The sequence below is a fragment of the Scophthalmus maximus genome, chromosome 3 (assembly GCF_022379125.1).
Source record: "Scophthalmus maximus strain ysfricsl-2021 chromosome 3, ASM2237912v1, whole genome shotgun sequence".
Taxonomy (NCBI): domain Eukaryota; kingdom Metazoa; phylum Chordata; class Actinopteri; order Pleuronectiformes; family Scophthalmidae; genus Scophthalmus; species Scophthalmus maximus.
Window position 1 is genome coordinate 19762655 of NC_061517.1, and position 20754 is coordinate 19783408.

The 20754-nt window shown below is 40.9% G+C and overlaps 1 protein-coding gene across 2 annotated transcripts in view; it reads right to left on the reverse strand.

Moving 5' to 3' along the window:
- ctnnbl1 (catenin, beta like 1) overlaps positions 1-20754 on the reverse strand; it is a 51689-nt gene that overhangs the window by 25599 nt on the left and 5336 nt on the right. Inside the window, exons 6-11 of one of the 2 annotated variants that reach the window (XM_035645551.2) lie at positions 19102-19195; positions 16287-16378; positions 15249-15321; positions 13844-13861; positions 13068-13188; positions 8267-8448 (exon numbers count right to left, since the gene is read on the reverse strand). In XM_035645551.2, coding sequence (XP_035501444.1) covers positions 8267-8448; positions 13068-13188; positions 13844-13861; positions 15249-15321; positions 16287-16378; positions 19102-19195 — 580 coding nt within the window. Of the gene's footprint in view, positions 1-8266; positions 8449-13067; positions 13217-13802; positions 13862-15248; positions 15322-16286; positions 16379-19101; positions 19196-20754 lie in introns of both variants that reach the window. The other variant, XM_035645550.2, reaches the window with a different exon arrangement.

Here is a 20754-nt window from a genome sequence, read left to right on the forward strand (position 1 = left end):
AGGGAACAAGCTCTGACCACGAGCGAACGTGAGGCAAGAGAGGTAGTATGTATCGAGGGAATGAATTAGCATTTTAAATGTTAATGTCCCTTTTGAGTCTGTAATCTGTCGAATTTGGTGGATGTTCCCATATCTTCAGAGGCAGTAGAAACATAAACACATACAGGGAATTTTATTTCCTAGTTCAGTTCTTGAGATTAGTGCTACAGAAACATTTGGCAGGCAGATACGACCGCCCAGGGACTCAAACAGGAATTAGATTCCTGTGATCAAATGTAAGAAATATGCTCCTGAGATCTTGTGAAGGTTCCTGGAAAAGTCCTGTTGATTCAGAACAGGAGAGTCTTGGATTCTTAGGAGACCCAGAGCAGAATCTTGAACAATGTATTGTAATTATTGTAATTCAGTCTAAAGTCAAGTTTAAGAAATGAAGCACCAAATACTAGTAATACTACTATACCTGGTCTACTTTGGTACAGCGGCATATATCTGTTCTCTGAGAGGTGGTCTATGATGACAGAGGGAACATTTTTCACATCTTCCTTCATACAAAAAAAGACATTATAGCTTTTATTAAAATTTCTCATGAAACATGGCGCATATTGCAATTTTGTTCCACATTGAGATGCTGCATGTCCCACTCCTATCCAACTTTTCTCCCCACCACGCTGATACATTTCCTCTAAATGACGAGTGCGTCTGTTCCTCGACAGAGTATGAAGTAATTCGTAAGCTTTCATATACGTTGTCTAAATATACCACAGCGCATTTCATCAAAGTGTGAGTTTACAGAGACGGAACAGGATCAATCCCCACCAGAGGAAAGACCAAACGTGAATAGGATGTTAATTAGATGTGACTTTACACAGGGATCTGAAAGCAAATCTCTCCCTCTGAAATACACTAATAATAGGATTACACACCATGACTCTGACAAAACAGATTACAATCAAACTTGTATCATGTAAAACGTTATTAATCTCAATCTGTTCCAGAGGCGCTGGCTGCTGGGAGGGGAGGTGATTAAACAAGAGTTCTACTCCGCGTTTGACTGAAATACTTGATGAAAGTTTCATCATTAAAATCCAGATAACCAAGTTTCTCCATTAAAGCCACTTATCTAGTCTCATATATTCGACTACATAGTCATGCTTTAAGAATCTCCATTTGTTAATAACAGGAGAGAGAGATGCTGGTGATAAAGGTAATGGGCTGATAAAAATTCCACATTTTATCTTTGTCATGCAACTACTTTAATTCAGGGAGGGGGATTTTTTTTAATAAAAGAATTCTATTTCTATCAGATGGCCTTTCCCATCTTTCCCCCTCACTGAGTAGATCTAACTGCACATGCTCAGGCAGAAAATGGTGCAGAATGCTGCAGCTAGAATTTTAACGAAATTCAGAAAATTAAACCAATTTACACCAATTTGAGCTTCCTTTTCAAGGGTTCTCTATTCATGTCACGTGGGGATATTAATGACATACAAAATCGGAAAATGGATAGGCCTGTTTTGTACCTGTCTGAAATCCTTAAAATCTTAATATGTTCCCATGGGTTAAGAAAAAAAGTCAGAAGACTGCATGGCCCCTTCCTCTGGAACAACCTTGCTGCTGACATCAGAGTGTCTAGGCATTTAAAACTTTTTTTTCAGGCTTAAACTTTCAGGTGCTGGCTTGTTCTTTGATAACTTCAGGTCTGGTACCTTTAGCCATTCTCCCGCCGACGGATTTGGTCCCAGTCTCAGTGAATACGTTAAACCTAGTCCATGTTGTCCTGCTAATGAGGTAACTGCATCTCTCCAACCCCCACCTTGTTTATTCCCTTGAGTACATGGACAACCAGGTTGTGTGCCTCTCTCACTTTCTTTCTATTCCCTTACTTTCTCTTCCCTGTGCTCTCTTTTCTCCCAGGGCTCTCAGTGCTGGACCATCGGCTGTCCTGGGACCTCTCTCCGCGCCCTGGCTGTCGGTGGCTCATTCTAAAGGTTTTGGATGTGGACCAAGTATCAACTCACTGTGACGTCACCCATTGGTTTTGTTAACTGCCGTTTTGAAGCTACCTGCAACCGGATACTACCTGTCAATCACGCTGTAGCCACCCCCTAATGCATATCATGCTTTATCGTTACTCTAACTGTGACCATCGTTAAAAAATGGACACCGTGCTGTATTGAAGAAGACATGAAGCTAGAGATTGCGAACATAAACTCTTCAGGGAAATGTTTACTGACGTTATAAATCAAGTGAGAAGTAGAGTCATTTTCTCATAGACTTCTATAGAAATTGACTTCTTTTTGCAACCAGTGGAGTCGCCCTCTGCTGGTAATTCCAGAGATTACAGGTTTCCGGCACTTCCCGCATTGGCTTCACTTTATGGACCATCATCATGGCAGAGGCATCTCATGGATAACGTCCCATCTCTTTTGAGGTGCCAACGACAGACGTTGCTCGATGTCCTCCCAAATCATATTCTTCATTAATGTCAGGAATCAATACTCTCGTCATCCTCATTGTCAATATTGTAAATGTTGGCAATATAAACGACATTTGGCTTGAACCGCGAAGCCACAAAATGATAATCTTTTCTCTATCTACGAGCATTCCTCACATTACTTTTTGTGGTGTATTCATTATAAAAAAAGGGTCACGAGAGGGACAAACTCAGCACTCAAAGGTATTTGTTTGGCATTCAAACATATCAGCGACAAAGGTTTAATTTTCCACCCTCAGACTCTTCCCTTGAGCACCGTCTCTCTCTCTCTCTCTGTCACTACCAAACAAACACCCACGTTCTCGCGAGCACACAAAGAAACACTTTTCCAACTTGGCCTCGCCATGTAAATGAGTTGTTTACTTCTGTTCCCTCTCACACTCGCTCGCATCATTAGCCGCCTAAATATAACAACCGGCTGCAACCAATTTCCATCATACAATCTCATTTCACTGTTAATGACAGAGTACATACACCAATAAGCCGAGACCCAGCGACAGGGTGAATGGCAGCGGTGTGACAGGAATATTCCTGAGTGGGGGCGCCCGGGTAGCTAACCTGGCAGAGCGCATTGGAGTCGCTAACAAGGTTTGAATCCAGGCCGCTCTCTACTGTCTCGCTATCAAATAAAGCAGCGACAAATCATTTCTAGCTTTGGACATTATTCTTTTTGTTTCAGCTTTTTTTCCCTATCCACTTACAATGTTTCTATTAATTATGTCATTCTGTATGCTAATACCGTCTGGCAACCCCCCGGTCAAAGGTACCGTTTCAATTTCAGAAAGGATTTTACGGGGATCAATCTTAGCACTGAGGTTTGTGACAGTGTGTGTGTGTGTGTGTGTGTGTGTGTGTGTTTGTGTGTGAGAGAGAAAAGAGAGAGAGAAGAGAAGTCCCTACCGCCTAATTACTTTTGTTTGAAGCTGCTGATAGTTAATTAATCTACGACGTCATTGTGTTATTCTGGAGAACCACTTGATTCTCTTCATTTCCAGTTAGTAGTGTTACTGAGACGGAGGGTTCACTCAATGCACCTGCAATATGCATGTGCACGTCACACCGTTGTCTTATATGTTTCGAACACAGACTAATCCGGTGGCTGATTTATGCTCTAGTCTGTATTACGACACCGTTACCGCGGCGACAGTCCAGCTGAATGTGATTTCACTGAAAGCTTGTGTTGCATGTTTGAACTGATCAAACTTCGCAACTTTATTTATGTTTGATAGTTTAGCTTTTTTTTTTTATTATTATGTGTGTGTATGTTTGTGTAATATGTTAATATGTATTTGTATGAATATTATCTCCTCCCTGAATTACGAGCTGCTATCAGTGCATAATAACGTGGTACAATGTTTTCTTGTTCAGTGCATTTTATTTTCATTAGCTCGTTTCAAAACCTCGCTGCTGTGTATTTTGTGCATAAGAATTATTACCTGATAATGTATCGTAATTATGTCCTGTATGAAATAAAATTAATATTTCCTTCTTATCATACACTAATAATAGAAATATTCTATTTCAATACATTGAATGTGACAGTGTTAACACTGGGAGCACATAAAATATACTCAGATTTCTAAAAAAAATACTGAACTAGAAAGGTTCACCTTAGCATTTCAATTTTGGTTTCTGACATTGAAATTAAGGTGAAAAAAAAATTACATTGACACTCTACATTTATATCTGACCTCCACAAGATGGGTGTGAAGGTTGTGTAGTATCGTGCCCTAATTGGGCTTTAAAAGACTTGCAGAACATGGTTTCTTTAGAAAGGTTATATACACTGAACAAAATTACAAACACAACACTTGTTTTTGCCCCCATTTTTCATGAGCTGAACTCAAAGATCTAAGACTTTTTACACGTACACAAAAGGCCTATTTCTCTCAAATATTGTTCATATTGCAGTGAGCACTTCTCCTTTGCGAGATAATCCATCCACCTCACAGGTGTGGCATATCACGATGCTGATTAGACAGCATGATTATTGCACAGGTGTGCCTTAGGCTGGCCACAATAAAAGGCCACTCTAAAATGTGCACTTTTATCACTGCACAATGCCACAGATGTCGCAAGTTTTGAGGGAGCGTGCAATGGGCATGCTGACTGCAGTAATGTCCACCAGAGCTGTTGCCCGTGAATTGGATGTTCATTTCTCTACCATAAGCCGTCTCCAAAGGCGTTACAGAGAATTTGGCAGTACATCCAACCGGCCTGACAACCGCAGACCACGTGTAACCGCACCAGCCCAGGACCTCCATATCCAGCATCTTCACCTCCAAGATCGTCTGAGACCAGCCACCCGGACAGCTGCTGCAACAATCGGTTTGCATAACCAAAGAATGTCTGCACAAACTGTCAGAAACTGTCTCAGGGAAGCTCATCTGCATGCACGTCGTCCTCATCGGGGTCTCGACCTGACTGCAGTTCGTCGTCGTAAACAACTTGAGTGGGCAAATGCTCACATTCGATGGCGCCTGGCACTTTGGAGAGTTGTTCTCTTCACGGATGAATCCCGGTTTTCACTGTACAGGGCAGATGGCAGACAGCGTGTATGGAGTCGTGTGGGTGAGGGGTTTGCTGATGTCAACGTTGTGGATTGAGTGGCCCGAAGTCGGCGGTGGGGTTATGGTATGGGCAGGCGTATGTTATGGACAACGAACACCGGTGCATTTTATTGATGGCATTTCGAATGCACAGAGATACCGTGACGAGATCCTGAGGCCCATTGTTGTGCCATTCATCCACGACCATCACCTCATGTTGCAGCATGATAATGCACGGCCCCATGTTGCAAGGATCTGTATACAATTCCTGGAAGCTGCAAACATCCCAGTTCTTGCATGTCCAGCATACTCACCGGACATGTCACCCATTGAGCATGTTTGGGATGCTCTGGATCGGCGTATACGACAGCGTGTTCCAGGTCCTGCCAATATCCAGCAACTTCGCACAGCCATTGAAGAGGAGTGCACCAACATTCCGCAGGCCACAATCAACAACCTGATCAACTCTACGCGAAGGAGATGTGTTGCACTGCGTGAGGCAAATGGTGGTCACACCAGATACTGACTGGTTTCTGCCTTCAGTCTGAAATAGTCTGTCATTATGTGTGTGACAATTTAAACAATATTATGTTGGCACACTTGTGGAAGAACCACAAATTACAGTCAAGTTTATGTTGTTGGTTTTCAAGTGAAAATAAATAGTCTATACCTGAGGGTTGACTTCAAATAAAGCACTTAAAACCATTCGGTCAACAAATATTATTAATAATAAATTTCATTTATAGAGCACTTTTCATTGCTAAAAGCAATCTCAAAGTGCAAACAAAGACAGCTGCTGATTTAACAAGGAGGCATCATTCCGACTTTCACCTCTCCATTAAAATATTCAATACATAATCCTACTCTGGACGTTTAGGCATGTGTGTCTGCCTTGTAGGGGCTCCAACACACGGGGGTGGGGGGGGGGGGGGGGGGGGGGGGGGGGGGGGGGGGGGTTAAACTGTTACGACAGGTTATCTTCACTACTCTTCCTTCTGCTGCTCCGGGGTTGGGGGTCAAAGGTTAATTCACCCAGTACCCTGGGAGAGACGGCAAGTCAATTTGTTCTCCTCTGCAGGGCTGTGAAGGCCCCACTGGATGCATCAAACTTAATTAGTACGGACAGAGAGAGACGAGGGGTTTCACGTTCTGGACATGGGTAATCAAACAAAGAGCAGCGAGATGTACAAGGTTTCTACCTCTTTTCCTTTCGGTCTACACTCTATTTTGTTTCCCTCATCCTGTGTTGTACGGACATCCAATCTCTCGCTCTTTTTCCGGGCTCTTGTTTGTGCTTCCTATCTCTCACTCAGACACAAGAGAGGTTTGAGAGCACAGGCAGGAAAATCAATCAAGATCGGATTGATAGAGTAAACTGACAGGCTGAAGAGGCGGCGGACCGTGACACATGAGCAGATTAGGATTGAGAGTGTCTGCAGGAAATGGATGCAACTGCATGATGCAGAGAAGTAGGAGAATAAGAAAGGGGAGGAAAAAAAAAGAGTCCCAGTCATGAGCAGTGTAATAACTTAAAGCTACAGTGTGTAATATTTAGAACTTATTCACAGAAATTGCATATATTGTCCGTACCTGTGTGTTCATATATGTATAATCACCTGCAACAATGAACCAATGTTTTTTCGTCAACTTTGAATGAGTTAAATATAGTTACATGAGGTGTAGCCGACCTCCGTGTAAGTCGCCATGTTTGCTACGTAGTGTTGAACACGGTTGCACAAAACGGTCCGGAGTATGTCACATTCACATTAGATTTTCAGACGATGCCGGAAACCGGAAGTGTGGTCAGCGGTGCGCCACCATAAAGTGGCCCATGTCGGTTGCTCAGTTGGTTGCGGTTTGCAACTTTACCACCAGATGCCGCCAGAAAATTGCACAGGCTTTTACGAAAAAAAACCCCATTATGAGTTAAAGGTCATTACAACAAATTTTAAGAAGCTCTACGACTGTCATTAATAATGTTTACAAGCATCATCAAAACCTGAGGCAGTAACAAATTAATATTATTGAGCTTCAATAATATTTCACATTAAATCTTTAAACTAATGTAATTTTTCAGAATATTTGGAGTCATTAAAACAAGTCGACTAATTTAGGACAATTATATTTCATTTGAAATAATAATTGTTGTTAACCAGTGGCTTTCTGTGTTCTACTTGTCTTCTCATCTCGGAAAAATCGGATTTAATCACAGCGAGATAAATATGGCCGTAGAGGAACGGCAAGCAATCTAAATCCTCCAACTGAATGGCAAACTCCAGCACAACCGATAAAAACCAATACATAGAGATGTAGTAGTTTTCATTGGAGAGTGGCAGAGTCTTCCATCGATATAAATACATTGGATGGCAATGCAGAGAAATTACTGATGATAAATATTTTCAAAAAAAGAGGTTTGACTGCATACAAATAAAATAGGTTTTAAACTTAATCTGAAGAAGTGCAGAATGCTGGCAAACTAATTAGATTTTTTCGACATTTAGATTTAGCAAGTCACATACGATAACACAAATAAACATGTGCCTTTATTTAAAACAATAGCGAATGAAAAGGCAACTAAACTTCCCGGAGCTAGAATGGACACAAGATAAATCAATAACCAATCAACTTCATAAATCTGGTTCCTGTTATTGTCCAGTCACACCTGTCATCCAGCGTTTTACTCTGCTATATGTGCAAGCAACTGAAAGGAAAGTCAGATCACACAGTCGCTCACAGTAATGGATTTGACACTGAAATCATATGGCATGCTGCGTATTCAAAGAACTCTCTCAGGACTTTCATCATCTCTACCATTTAGGTCCTGAAAATAGCCTGTTGCAGGTTTTCACACCTCTAAGCTAAAGAAAAAGAAACGAGAAGATCATTTTCCAGGACTTTTTTCACTGCTTGATCTATTGCATGAATGAGATTTTCCAGAACTCTGAAAATGAATCTGATAGTTTACTTAGTTAGATAGTTTTTTTATTGTTTCTGTGGAATCCATTGATCTCAAGTGTCATTATCACACAGAAACACTTGGTATCCATTTAACTCAGTGATTTACATTTCTATCGCCTTGTTGTAACGTTTTCTGCTAATGGGATTTAATAAAAAAAAAACACTGCAATGAACCATCTCGGCCCAACGAGTCACCCTCCTATAACAGGTCAAATCAGAGTGGCATCGCAACCTTGTTAAAGGAAAGCGGTCTGTAGTGACTGACCTTCATGCTCCTTCTCCGAAGCTCCAGTTTTCTTCATCTTCTTGGGGGTTTTCATGAAAAGCGGGAAGATGGTTCGCAAGCCCAGGATGTCCACAAACTTGTGGCAGTTATCTGCTCCCTCTGGTCCGATCATCCCATGGTCCAGGACCTTCAGGGCGCTGGTTCGAGACATCTTCTTTTCTCTGCAGCAATACGAGGGGAACAATGCTGAAGCCAGAGACACTTATTTCAGTAGATTTAAGGAACAAGCTTAGTTTCAAATGAAAGGCCTAAGAAGCAATGGCGCGCACACACACACACACACACACACACACACACACACACACACACACACACACACACACACACACACACACACACACACACACACACACACACACACACACACACACACACACACACACACACACACACACACACACACACACACACACACACACACACACACACACACACACACACACACACACCCCTCCTCTTCAGACATGTTGCAGTCTGTCACAGTGTCACTTCCTCCACTCCCACCAATGACAGATGACAGTGTTTATCTCGGAGGAGGGACACATATTTCAGGCAGTTGAGTCTGGTTCTCCAGACAGACACATTATATATGATGGACGGCAGGAGAGGCCCGGGGGGGGGGGGGGCCCCAAAGGGAAACCAGGCAATTCAGATGGTAGGCAGCTGAACTACGCTGTTCTCACCCCAAAATGAATTGTGGGCCGATGTTAGTTGGTGCTAACAATGACACGAATAGGCTTTTGATTAGACTCAGGGTCAAGTCTGGTCTGACAAATGTTTAGCTGTGCCATGAATTTATCAAGGCACCAGATGTGAAATCTGTATGTAGCACGGAGCCATATACAAAAGAAGAGCCCCATTCGGAATTGAAATGGAGTTTTTGATGGAAAACCAATAAATGTGTCTCGGTAAGAGAAGATGATTATTCTTTTTTGTATTCTGTTCTCTCTCTGTTTTTTGTTATTTTGCAGCTGCATTGTGGTTTCAAAAGCGAGAGCTGATCAATCCCTAAAAATGATAATGAAACTGCTCAAAAACTTTCAAGTTGGAGGATTTAAAATTACTTCAACTGGTCTGCAATATTGAGCTGCTGCCACAACACAGCTACCGCCTTTTGGAGAGGAATTAAACTCCCCTTTAATTAAACTCCCCTTTAATTATCCCCTTTAACATATTTGTATTGTTTTTGAGTTTATTTTGTTTTTGTACCCTTTACATCTTATTTAATACACTGCGAAATTAGCATTCTTACTCTCTTCCTAACCTTCTTAACTCAGATGTGTTAAAACTGCTGCAAGTATTTACAAATCATGTTAATTGACCAAGTCTGTCAGAGATCACACTCGTTTTGAAACACAAAAAGTCTACACAAGGCGTGAACTGAAATTATAAGGGGCCATATTTACAAATTATCCTTAGGGCTAAAAGCAAAACCTGGCTAACTGACGTAGGGAGGAGGATCTTTTAAAAATGAGGGGTGACTCAGTCCTGACTTTGAGACTTCAAACTTTTTAGTCAAAGAATTTTTTGCAAAGCATTTCAGTGCTAAAACGTAGCTGTACCTCTAAATCTGTAATCAAGAGGACTTCTAAGTCACAAGTCCATGTGTCCTGCAGGTAACTTACCTCACTGCATCAATACAATATTTTGTAAAAGATAGGATAAAGAACGTTTAAATCATGTTTTTCATAAGGATTAAATCGGCTCACTCACAAATTAAAAATTTCAGTCTCAGCCGTGTCAAGAATTATTCATCAAACCAAAGAAGCTCTAAGGAGCCCAAATTGTTTGTCAGTTCATTAACTTGCACATTAAGAAATCACGAACTGCAACAGATACATAAATGAAAGGTGACTGGTTGTGAATATGGCTCCTGTTGCACACTTTGCCAAACTATTCATACTTGCGTGGTAAAATTGTTAGGGCATAGCAAAGAGAATGTAAACATGTAGGCTCCTCTGGTAAAAATGTTACTACACATCGAGGCTACAGCAGCTACAGAGGAAGACCGTAAAAACGAGCTGTGAATGGTTAGTTTGTGCGGCTGTTTCTGGGTGGCGATGTGTGGATGTTGAATAAAGGCTCAGGATTCTTTCAGGGTAAAACTAGACATAATAGACAAGCATCGCTCTGCCACAAAGAAAATGAAAAAAATGTAAAAAATGATTACATGACTGATTGAGGTGTACATTCATTTTTGCAGTAACGGTTGGAAAAGGTGAAGAGTAATGAAAAGAGGGAATGTTAACATTACTGCAGCTTAGGGGTGAATGACTAATGCACGGTAATGGCCTGATAATGTACGACACATCCATCAGGTGTTGCAGTGTTGGCGTCAACAGGTGAAATCCAACACGGACTCTGTTTATGACTCCAACTGTGCTTCATGTACAGCACTCTGTGTAGGCAGGATGAAAATGCTTCATACAGGAAAATGATCCAGTACCCCTGACAAACATTTAGCTGAGTCGCAAATCAAATCAATTTCACAATTAGATTCTCTACAAACACTTGAATAACTTTCCCCAAAGACATAATGTTGGTGTTTCTCTTTCTCCTCCTCCTCCTTTTCTATCTTTCTCTAACTCGTGTTTTCCCAGGTGGGCGATTTAACACAAAAGGGTTTTTTTGCATTCCAATAATGAGATATTGATCCACGTCACCAAATCTGGGTGTCCAGTGATGTGATTATCAGCAAGGAGGTGCAGAGGCTGCGGGGGTTTCATAAAGGCGTGTAATGTGTCTTTATGAATCTTTCGGGTTACGTCTCTGCAGTGCTGCATTCCACCAACTGCCGATTGATTGGATTAGCAGTCTCGTCAGGCAACAGAGCAGACAGACGTGCCACTGTGTGCAACGCTGCACCCTGTTATGCTACGAGTAGTTACATCTTCACAATACAAAAACTGAGCTGTGGGAGCTGAATTGTACATCTGCAGATATTCACGCGTCAACACCAGTTGTACCTTGTTGCCCAATTGTTAAACATTCCCCCTCATTCTAGCCTTCCAGTACATTGTAAGAGGTGAATATTAATGGAGAACTACAGTATTAAATTCAGTTTATTCACGGTTGATAAATCCTTAAGTAGGAAACAGTGCATGAGCATTAAAAGGAACACAGTAGCAGTAATTACACAGTCTCATGCCATATGATAACATAGTCTACTATGACACGTGCACAGAATTGTGTGGGTTTTGTTTGAATTTGAAGCTTTTTGCAACACAAACGTTACTGTTTGGCATCAGAATTTTTAATTTCAGAAGTCGGACCTCATCTTGTCTTATTATTTAACGTCTTACTGGTGTTTACTCAGAGAAATTACCTGTCTGAGCAGTGATTCATTAACTGTAACACATTTAGGATTTTAACAAAGACAATTTTCACATTCATACTGAGACTGGAAAACTGCATAAAAAATATACTGTATAAGGATCGTGTTGAGAATTATGATTGTTGCCCTTTTAGAAAATGCAGGTGTGGTCCAACAGGTCTGAAAAGGACTAACCCTTGCTTCGCCCGAGCTGAACTGTCAAACTGTGACTTTTTATTCAAAACATGACCTTTGGATTGAGTGTGGGGGGAAATGGTCGAACTGCAGCAACCGGTTTGAATTAAAGGTTTAGAGTCTGCAAATGCAACAGACTGCCGGAAATAGTTTGTTGGCCAGAAAAGTGACAGATTGAATCGTGTACCATGCACAGTCAAACACAGAAGACCATTACAAGTTACATGCTACATCGCGGAAACAACACAAACCATTAGGTTTTGTTGTGTTCATGGCGAGTTAATGCCCCATATTTTATTGTGTTAACGGTAAATATGTCCTGATCATAAGCACACAGATTTCCACTGTGCTCCTGAACTATGTTCTGTATGTGGTGGTTGTGATAGCAGTGCTCTTTCAAATAAAACACAAACTAGGTAGATAGTCGCATAATATGCAGCAAGACAATCTGCACATTGCACAGCACATGGTAAAAAGCTGACAGCTGCATTAAACTACATCATGTAAGTTTGGTTTAATTTGATATTCGCTTCAAAACCTATGTGGAGAATTGCTGTCAGAGGCTTCTGTGACCCAGAGTCACTGAGCAGCCCGGCAGCGGGGCAGAGATGTATTCCCTCAGAGAAGGTCAACGTCAAGGGTGGGAGCTCATGGCTGTCAATCAATATGTGAATACACTTCTGGTCAACTAGTCATCTCACACTGACGCTTCAAGCTGGTTTTATGTAGCTGCTGGAAGACTATGTTGCTGTGGCCGACTCACAGAAAGGTCCTGCGTTGGCTGAGACAATGAGGATATAGTTAAAGGGCGGGGTTAAGCATTATTGAGCAGGGGGAGGGAGGGGATTGGTTTGATTCCAAGTCTTATGCTAGTGCACGCTTGACTTCCAGAGCTTACATATTGTGACTTTAACAAAAGTGTAAATGCAAATTTAGTGTCACCCATGAAAAAAATGTATCATCTAACAATGACCACGTTCAAATAAAAAATGCTTGCACTAGTTGCTTGCGACTCATTCCCTGTGAAAACTCAACCTCATGATGGCACAAGAGCTGAGCTCAGGGGCTCACCAAAGTTAGCAGGTGTTACCCACCGAGCATCATAAATGTCTGTATAAAATTTGATCCGAATTCATTCAATACTTGATGAGACATTTCATTCTGGACCAAAGTGGAGAACCGACTGACAAACCAACAATATCATCAAAAATAAATACTGAAAAGAAAAAAATGTTTCCCAGCGATGACATTCCGTATGGTGCACAGCCTCACCTTAGCATGAGGTTCATTAGTTGCAGCCCCTCCCCTCTGAGGAAGCGGTCCCGGTTGGAGGGCAGCATGAGGCAGGAGCACAGAGCGTCAAAGAGGTTCTCCATCATCTCCTGCTCCTCGGCTGTGGACGGATTGTGACGTTTAAACACCTGAAAAAAGGAAGAAAAGAGCACTGAACACCCACACAGACATACTTCTTCTACATGAAAGGGGAATTGTTCAACACAGAAACAGTTTAAGTGATTGGAATAATTTAGGAATGTGGGCAAATGTTGCCTTTTAAATGACGACCAAAAAGGTTTAAATCTAAAACGATGTTTGTCTACATGCTGCATTCTTATCTCTGTCCATACTAACACACCTGAAAACACATATAACGTGACCATAAACTTACAAGTAGCATTTTCGTACGAGTGTAAAAGGGAAGCAAATGGTCTACTCTGCAGTTTGTTACTTAGTAACAGAAAATACTTCGAACGGGAAACAAACAATGGCGAAAAGAAAGAGGCGGCATTTCTTTTTTTTAACCGATGACAAGTTTGAACTGTTTTCCGGACCCAGCGCCTACGTCCATTTTTATATACAGTCTATGGTTAAAACCTAGACTTAAGGATGCTCCTGTTTGAGAAATTACTGAGATTTATGAGTCCCTGCGAGGCTCAAGTGGATGATGGGTTATAAAAGAGGGTAGTGAAGGAGACGACTAAAAATAGAAAAGTAAAGGCAAAATCTTACAGATAGCTGCTGCAGCAGCACATCAATGCCATCCATCTCACCCAGTAGTTCTCTGGTATCTGTGTACGAGAGAAACAAAGTGGGAGAAAGGATATGGGATAAAAATAGAGGAACGGTACAACAGGGAGATTAAATTGAAATGACTTAAAAAAAAAAACATACATTTAAGGAGCGAGAGATGGAACAGAAAACAGTCCCAAAAAAAATAGGATTTAGTGGCTGGATGAAGGAAAGTAAAACAGAAAGGCAGGGAGGAAAAAAGGGAAGTGCTAGGGAGGCATACGATGAACACGGACAAACACTGGCCACGAGGGACCTCCAGAGAGAAAATTAGGAAGAATGAGGCCACTGAAAAATATACAGTTATTCCATCTAGACCTGTGTATTAAAATGTTGTTTAAGGTAACACGATGCAATCCTGCTGCCAGCAAATGGAGGTGAGGCCTAACTGCCTTCATCTCCTCAGCCAGAAATCCTCAAAGTTTTAAATCACACAAACATCACATTCATGTTTAGAAAAATATTTCATACTTTACATTGGTTACTTTCTATCAACAGTGAAATGAACAATGCAATGAATCTCCAGGGTTTTAATTAGATGAGATTAGAAGCTGCTCTCATTCTCTGCAGCAAGTATTTTACATATAAACCCGTCAAGAGTTGAACTTGACAGCAGGAAGTGATAATTACATTCAAACTAACACATAAGTAAATTCCCAAATTGCAATTTTCCTAATAGTAGTCTTGTCTTATTCCTGCTTCAATACACTGATAGCACTATGATATGGAACAATATTTATGGCAGCACGTTTCTTTTTGTTTCTTGAAAAATACCTTTTTATTTCGACTGTATTTTGCACTTAAAGGGCGGGTAAGAGAGGATGAATGGAGGCAGCGCCAGTGAAGACGGAGGAGAACGAGTGTAAAATGAAGACAGGACTCCCACTGAATATCAATATGGCATGTACCATTAATGAAAACCTGTCCAAGGACCTGATAGACCCGCAGCTATGTGCGGCTTTGCAGGGTTTTAGTGAGGGAGGGAGAAGACGGCGAATAGACAAGGGGGAGGAGAAAAGCGGTGAGATGGAGGAGACTGAAAGGGGATGGGCGAAAGAACAAGAAAGGTAACATTAAATCAAAAAGTGATGGAAGAAGAAGAAAACAGGAGGGGAAGAGAGTGAATGACAAGAAGCAACAAGAAAAGACAGAGACAGGGAACAATCACAGTTGAGACATTAGGGGACACCCAAATGAAGGAAGAAGGACAGAAGGAGAGAACAAGAAAATGGGAACATGGGCAGGTAAAAGGAAAATGAGAGAGAAAGAAGAACATTATGTGAATAGAGGGAAATGGAAACAAAATTGGACAAAGAAAAGATAGAAAGGACATAAAGGCCCCCCCCCCAAAAAATAAAATGGTGTTGTAATCAAGGACACACTTACTGTCATTGTTTTGAAGCAAGATGGCCAGGATTTCACTGCAGTACAGCTTGTTCCCATCGAACGGTATCTTTGCCTGAGACGACGGGGAAAGAGACCAAATTAAAGTTATTACTCACCTTGAGAAAACTCTGTTGTCCAGAGTATTAGAAAAACACCATGTCTACAACGACGAAGTAAATATTATACCAAATATACTGTATACTGTGGTAATATAAAGCAACAGCAATGTCAGATATTGTATTTTCTGGATCAACTGGTTATATCACAAAATCCATTTCACTGTTTACAGTCACAATAACATCTCATACAGAGTTTGAAAAAAAAAATGAGTGATACTATTTAATTTTAAAGCATCGATTTCACTGTAGAATTAACTTATATTTCTGTCACTTTTTTTGAATATCTCTCCAAAGGACTGCAGCTGATAATAAGCCAGCTGGGTAATAATTGGACATTTACAGAAACGCTGATCAACACATGTTTTTCTTATATACATATATATATATATATATATATATATATATATATATATATATATATATATATATATAAAGAAATGAATGAAAATGAAATGTTGCAGTGTTCTTCACTTAATTGGAAACACATCATGCTGAATTGATCATGGGTTAAATTATTAGTTTTAATGTAGTTAATGTTAACTTTAGTGAGTATGCAACTAGTTGTCAAATAGACAGTTTTGCAGTTGAAGTAATAACATTGCTGCAACTAAAGATTTTAATAAATCAATTTGTCTTGGGCTTATTTTCCTGATTAATGGCTTGGCACATATGAAATAAAAAAAACTTTAAAAATTTCCTACAGCCCGATGCATTGTTATGAAATGTCTTGTTTTGTTCAACCAACTGTCCACATAACGTTAATTCATTTAGTAGAAGGTTATGACATGGAAAACAGCTAATTGTCATATTTGAACAACAAAACAATATTATAAATACTTATATATAATGCACAAAACAACAAATTAACTGACTAATCATTTCAAACGTGACGTAAGCCAATGCTTTACCACATTCTCACCTTAATTCTCTTGAGCAGCCACTGCATGAGTCCCTGCTGGGCGGCCTCGGCACACAGGCCTGGTCTGAACTCGGCCATATTTTCTACGATAGCTGAAGAAAAGAAGAAATTACTCTTCAGGTCGCAGCACTGAAAACCTACCGGCGCCAATTTCTGTTAGAGATTTAACACTGAAGGTAGGCACCGATCTGAACCACTGGATAAATGGCGATACCAAGGGTCAAGTATCGGTCACAGTCGCACATTAAACTCTTTCCCAGTGTCATTATAAAATTCAGTGTTTTCCACTCACTACCGCGTTATTGAAAGACCAACATCAAAGCCTTATGTCAGTCACAAGTGAACTTATACTGTGCAGACACCAAGGCAAACACACTTTGAAGGGAGAGAACTGTGAAATGAAGAGGGTTCGCCTGGGTTCTGTCCTGGCTTCTTCTAATATTATCATTAGAGAGCTGTCGCTGCCACATGATATCTCCTTCAGAGCAGACTGCAGCAGGAGGTGACAGACAGAGAGAGATGGAGAGAGGGACTGTGGGGTGGTGATGAAAGGAGAGAGGGAAACTGAGAGCGACGAAAAAGAGGTAGGACAAGATAGATGTCCAGCATAGTCAAATAGATGTTAGAGGAACTGCGATATGCAGACAGGCAACGATACCCACAAATTCAGGTCATGGCCGGAATTGAGAATATTTTGGGGAAAAGGTGTAAAAAGCACTGAGAAAAGCAATTCACCAACATCGGTGGCACTCTACTGGGGGTAATACCTGTAACCATTGATTGAAGATCAAAGAAATTGGCTTTAACAAAGATTTCTTAGAGCAGCAATCAAACGCAGAACAATTAAGTGGTTAAAACTAGAGCCCGACCGATATGGATTTTTGATGGCCGATTTCGATATTAGGGAGTACAAGATTCCCGATACATCGGCCGTTACGTATATATATTTAAATCTGTCAATGATTCTATGATGTCATTATCAAACCTTTATGACAAAGAAATGTAATCAAGGCTTGATATTTTAGTTTAACCATAAACTTTATCATAAATACAAAAATTACAAATACAAAAATAAACAGAACTTGAATTAAGAAAATAAACATTTATTTTACCTAAAATGTGAACATAAATGCACATTTGGGGGCTCATAATATCGTCGGGGTCTAAACATATCGGCCAACCGATATATGGGTCGGACTCTAGCTAAAACCCAACCCACCGGTAAAATACATTTACCAGAATGAACCAATAACATAATGAGACTCCAGAAAGTATCAGAAGTCGGATCCGCACCATTATTTTTGCTAACATCTGAATCATTCATCATTTATCTGTATTTTCCGTTTATCTTACCTAACAACAACAGGCAAACTTGTGAATATGATAACATCCGTTGTTTTAACTAAAATTAAAGTTAAAAAAAGGGAAGATGGAGTTGGGAGAGAATTTAACGAAGTTAGACAAAGAAATATATTTATATATATATATATATATATATATATATATATATATATATATAAAAAGAGCAATGTCTGGAGAGAGGGGCTGCAGATGACAGAGAGATGTTAAGAAACAGAAAGGGAAGTTGGAGAGGAAAGGTGCTGAGGGAGAGCGAGAGGGAGCGCCTTTATCAGTGATTCAAACAGAGCAGACAGACAGCATCCTGGAGGACAGCAGGCTCAGAGCAGAGAGCAGCCAAGGCAGACAAAAGGCTTATTCAAGCTTGGAAAGCTCCCCTGATAACACGCACAAACGCACGCACACACACACAGCTTGAATAAAGGATGCACAAGCTCTCCTCCCCCCCAGATATAACCCAGACTCACGAGCAGAGCCGAACACACGCACACACTCACACCTTAACAACCCTCCTGACGCTCGGCCTCAATCTGGCAACAAAGGAAAAAAAAAAAAATCATCTCAGTGGAGTCAGTGAACACAAAAAGAGCTGAGAGGCAGAAAAGTCGGCTTCATGCGAGGCTAAATACAGAGAGCGTGACTTCTCTAACTATAAGCTGTCCCAGGCCCTCTCTTAGACCATCAGTCTTTATCTAATGCTTTAAAAATCTATGCTGCGATGATTTAGACTCTCCGTAAACTGCTTGACTTTGAGGGTAATAAAAACAAAAACCCAGACACAATGACGTCTCCTATTCACTGTCACTGGGGAAAAAAAAATACAAAGTTTAGGCCACTTGACAGCAGAGGGACAAATAAAGTTGGTCACCGCCTGCTGTAACGTCAAAGTCCGCAAGGACTCCCTGTCACCTCCCTCCGAGCTCGTCGTGGTTCAGAGTTAAAACGAGACATGCTTGATCACCTATGCTTGCTCTGCATATTCCAGTGTTTCCCCTACCATTGAATTGTCAAACAGAAGTGATTTAAGGTCACTTTCGCTATACACCTTATTCTTTTGTAATTGTCTTTTAACTGTCTAATTTTCTCATGTTTTTATGCCTCAGGGGACTGCCACTCAAATTATGTTATATTGTCTGACTTCTCAATAAAATGACAATAAAGCTACTTTGACTTTGACTTCATATGCAGGATGCAAATGAGATATGACATGGCATGGCACACTATAGAGAAACACTAAAATACTTTGAGTATGTTATGAGTATTGTTACTTGGGTTCCCATCACTGAACAACAGCAACAGTCTTTGTAAGATTCCTGGCACCTGCTTTGTTGGCCAGTTACTAAAGTGGTCTGAGATCGAGTTGAGTTGAGTTTGAACTACACGTCTACGGTATATGGCAATAACACGAACACTAACTGGAACATCATGGTTAAATCAGCTGTGGGCATCTCCTTACCCAGTGTGTTGTAGATACCGTCAGCCTCCTCTTTCACCTGTTCGTCCAGTCGCTCCATGTTCTGCACCAGCAAGGCCACCACCTGCCCCTCCAGCTGCAGACACAGAGATGAAGTCAGCGCTCCTACACATGTACAACACAAGGGGCCTGAGGCAAATCCACCGGGGATGAAAGACTTCATCCCCCTGCATAGGTGTTAGAAAACCTTAAACTTTTAAACTATTTTCATTGCCTACGGAATACAAACCTTTAAATTGAACCGTTAAAAGATGTATATATGAAAATTAAAGCACCAGTGTGTAATTTTTCTGGCGGAATCTGGTAGTAAAGTTGCAAACCGCAACCAACTGAGCAACCGACAGGGGACACTTCATGGTGGCGCACCGCTGATTCCATTTAAAAAATTGGAATCAAAAATTCTACGTGAACGCGACGTATTCTGGACTGTTTTGTGCAACAGCCATATTTAAGACGACGTAGCAAACATGGCGACTTTCATAGAGGTCGGGTCCACCTCATGTAACTATATATACTGATTCATCTGTTCTTTGTTGCAGGTGATTATACATATATGAACACAAAGTTATGGACAATATATTAAATTTCTGTGAAAATATTTTTCTAAATATTAAACACTGAAGCTTTAATTAACATGGCAATTCACAACCCCAAAACAAGTGTCCCCTTCTCATCATGACTACTGTCTACATGAAGTGTGATTGCTGGACTTTTTTACATTGGTTTCATTATTAACAGAACACGCTTGGAATCTCACAACTTCCATCCTTTCCCCACTGTGTTGGATATCTGCCAGCTCGACCATTACATTTGTGTTTTGCTACGTGATGTGACGTTTCAGAGGAAGACTGACAAACTCATTTCACGAAGAACAGAATAAAATGCAGAGGAATCTGGGTGTGACAAAGACAAGTTTCAGCCCCAGTCTTGGCAGATGAAACTGTCCCCGTCGGACCCTCTCCGAACATGTCCAAGTGTTATCAGTCAGGTCAAGCTTGGAGACTCGCAGCATGACGACTGGCAAAATAAAAATACAATCGCAGGTGAAAGAAGACGGACAGTCGACAAAGATTTACGAGTCACCGCAGTCGTGGATCAGTTTGATTCACCTTGTTAAGGATACCAACCTGCCTCCTGGCAACAAGGACAGAGGAGCTTGGGGCATAACAGCAAAGGGGAGAGACAAGCAACCCCTCGCTGCCCTGAAACTGTTTCCCCTGGATGTGGTAAAAAAGGGGCCGGTTTATTGGCGCATGGTAACTGCAACTGTGTTTATACAATGCCTTTATCCTTAGAGTGTTGCAAAGCCAGCTGAGCTACAGTCTCACCCACGGACACATCACAAGCCAATTCACTCTCTCTCACACACACGCACACACTGCTGTTTTTGTCGAGTGATTCACATTACTTCCTGTCAGACACTAACCGAACAAAAGGAAAGGCTTTGTGATGCTGAGACATGTATTCTTAAGACTTTACTCCTCTTTTATTTATTTGTAATGACTCCTTCACTGAACTGCTACATTTAAATGTAAAGCATGTCGTGACAGCTCAAACAAAACCTGGTGACATCAGACATCACAGTTAAAAAAAGTTAAATTCACATTCACCCACTCACACAGCGCTGCTGTCACA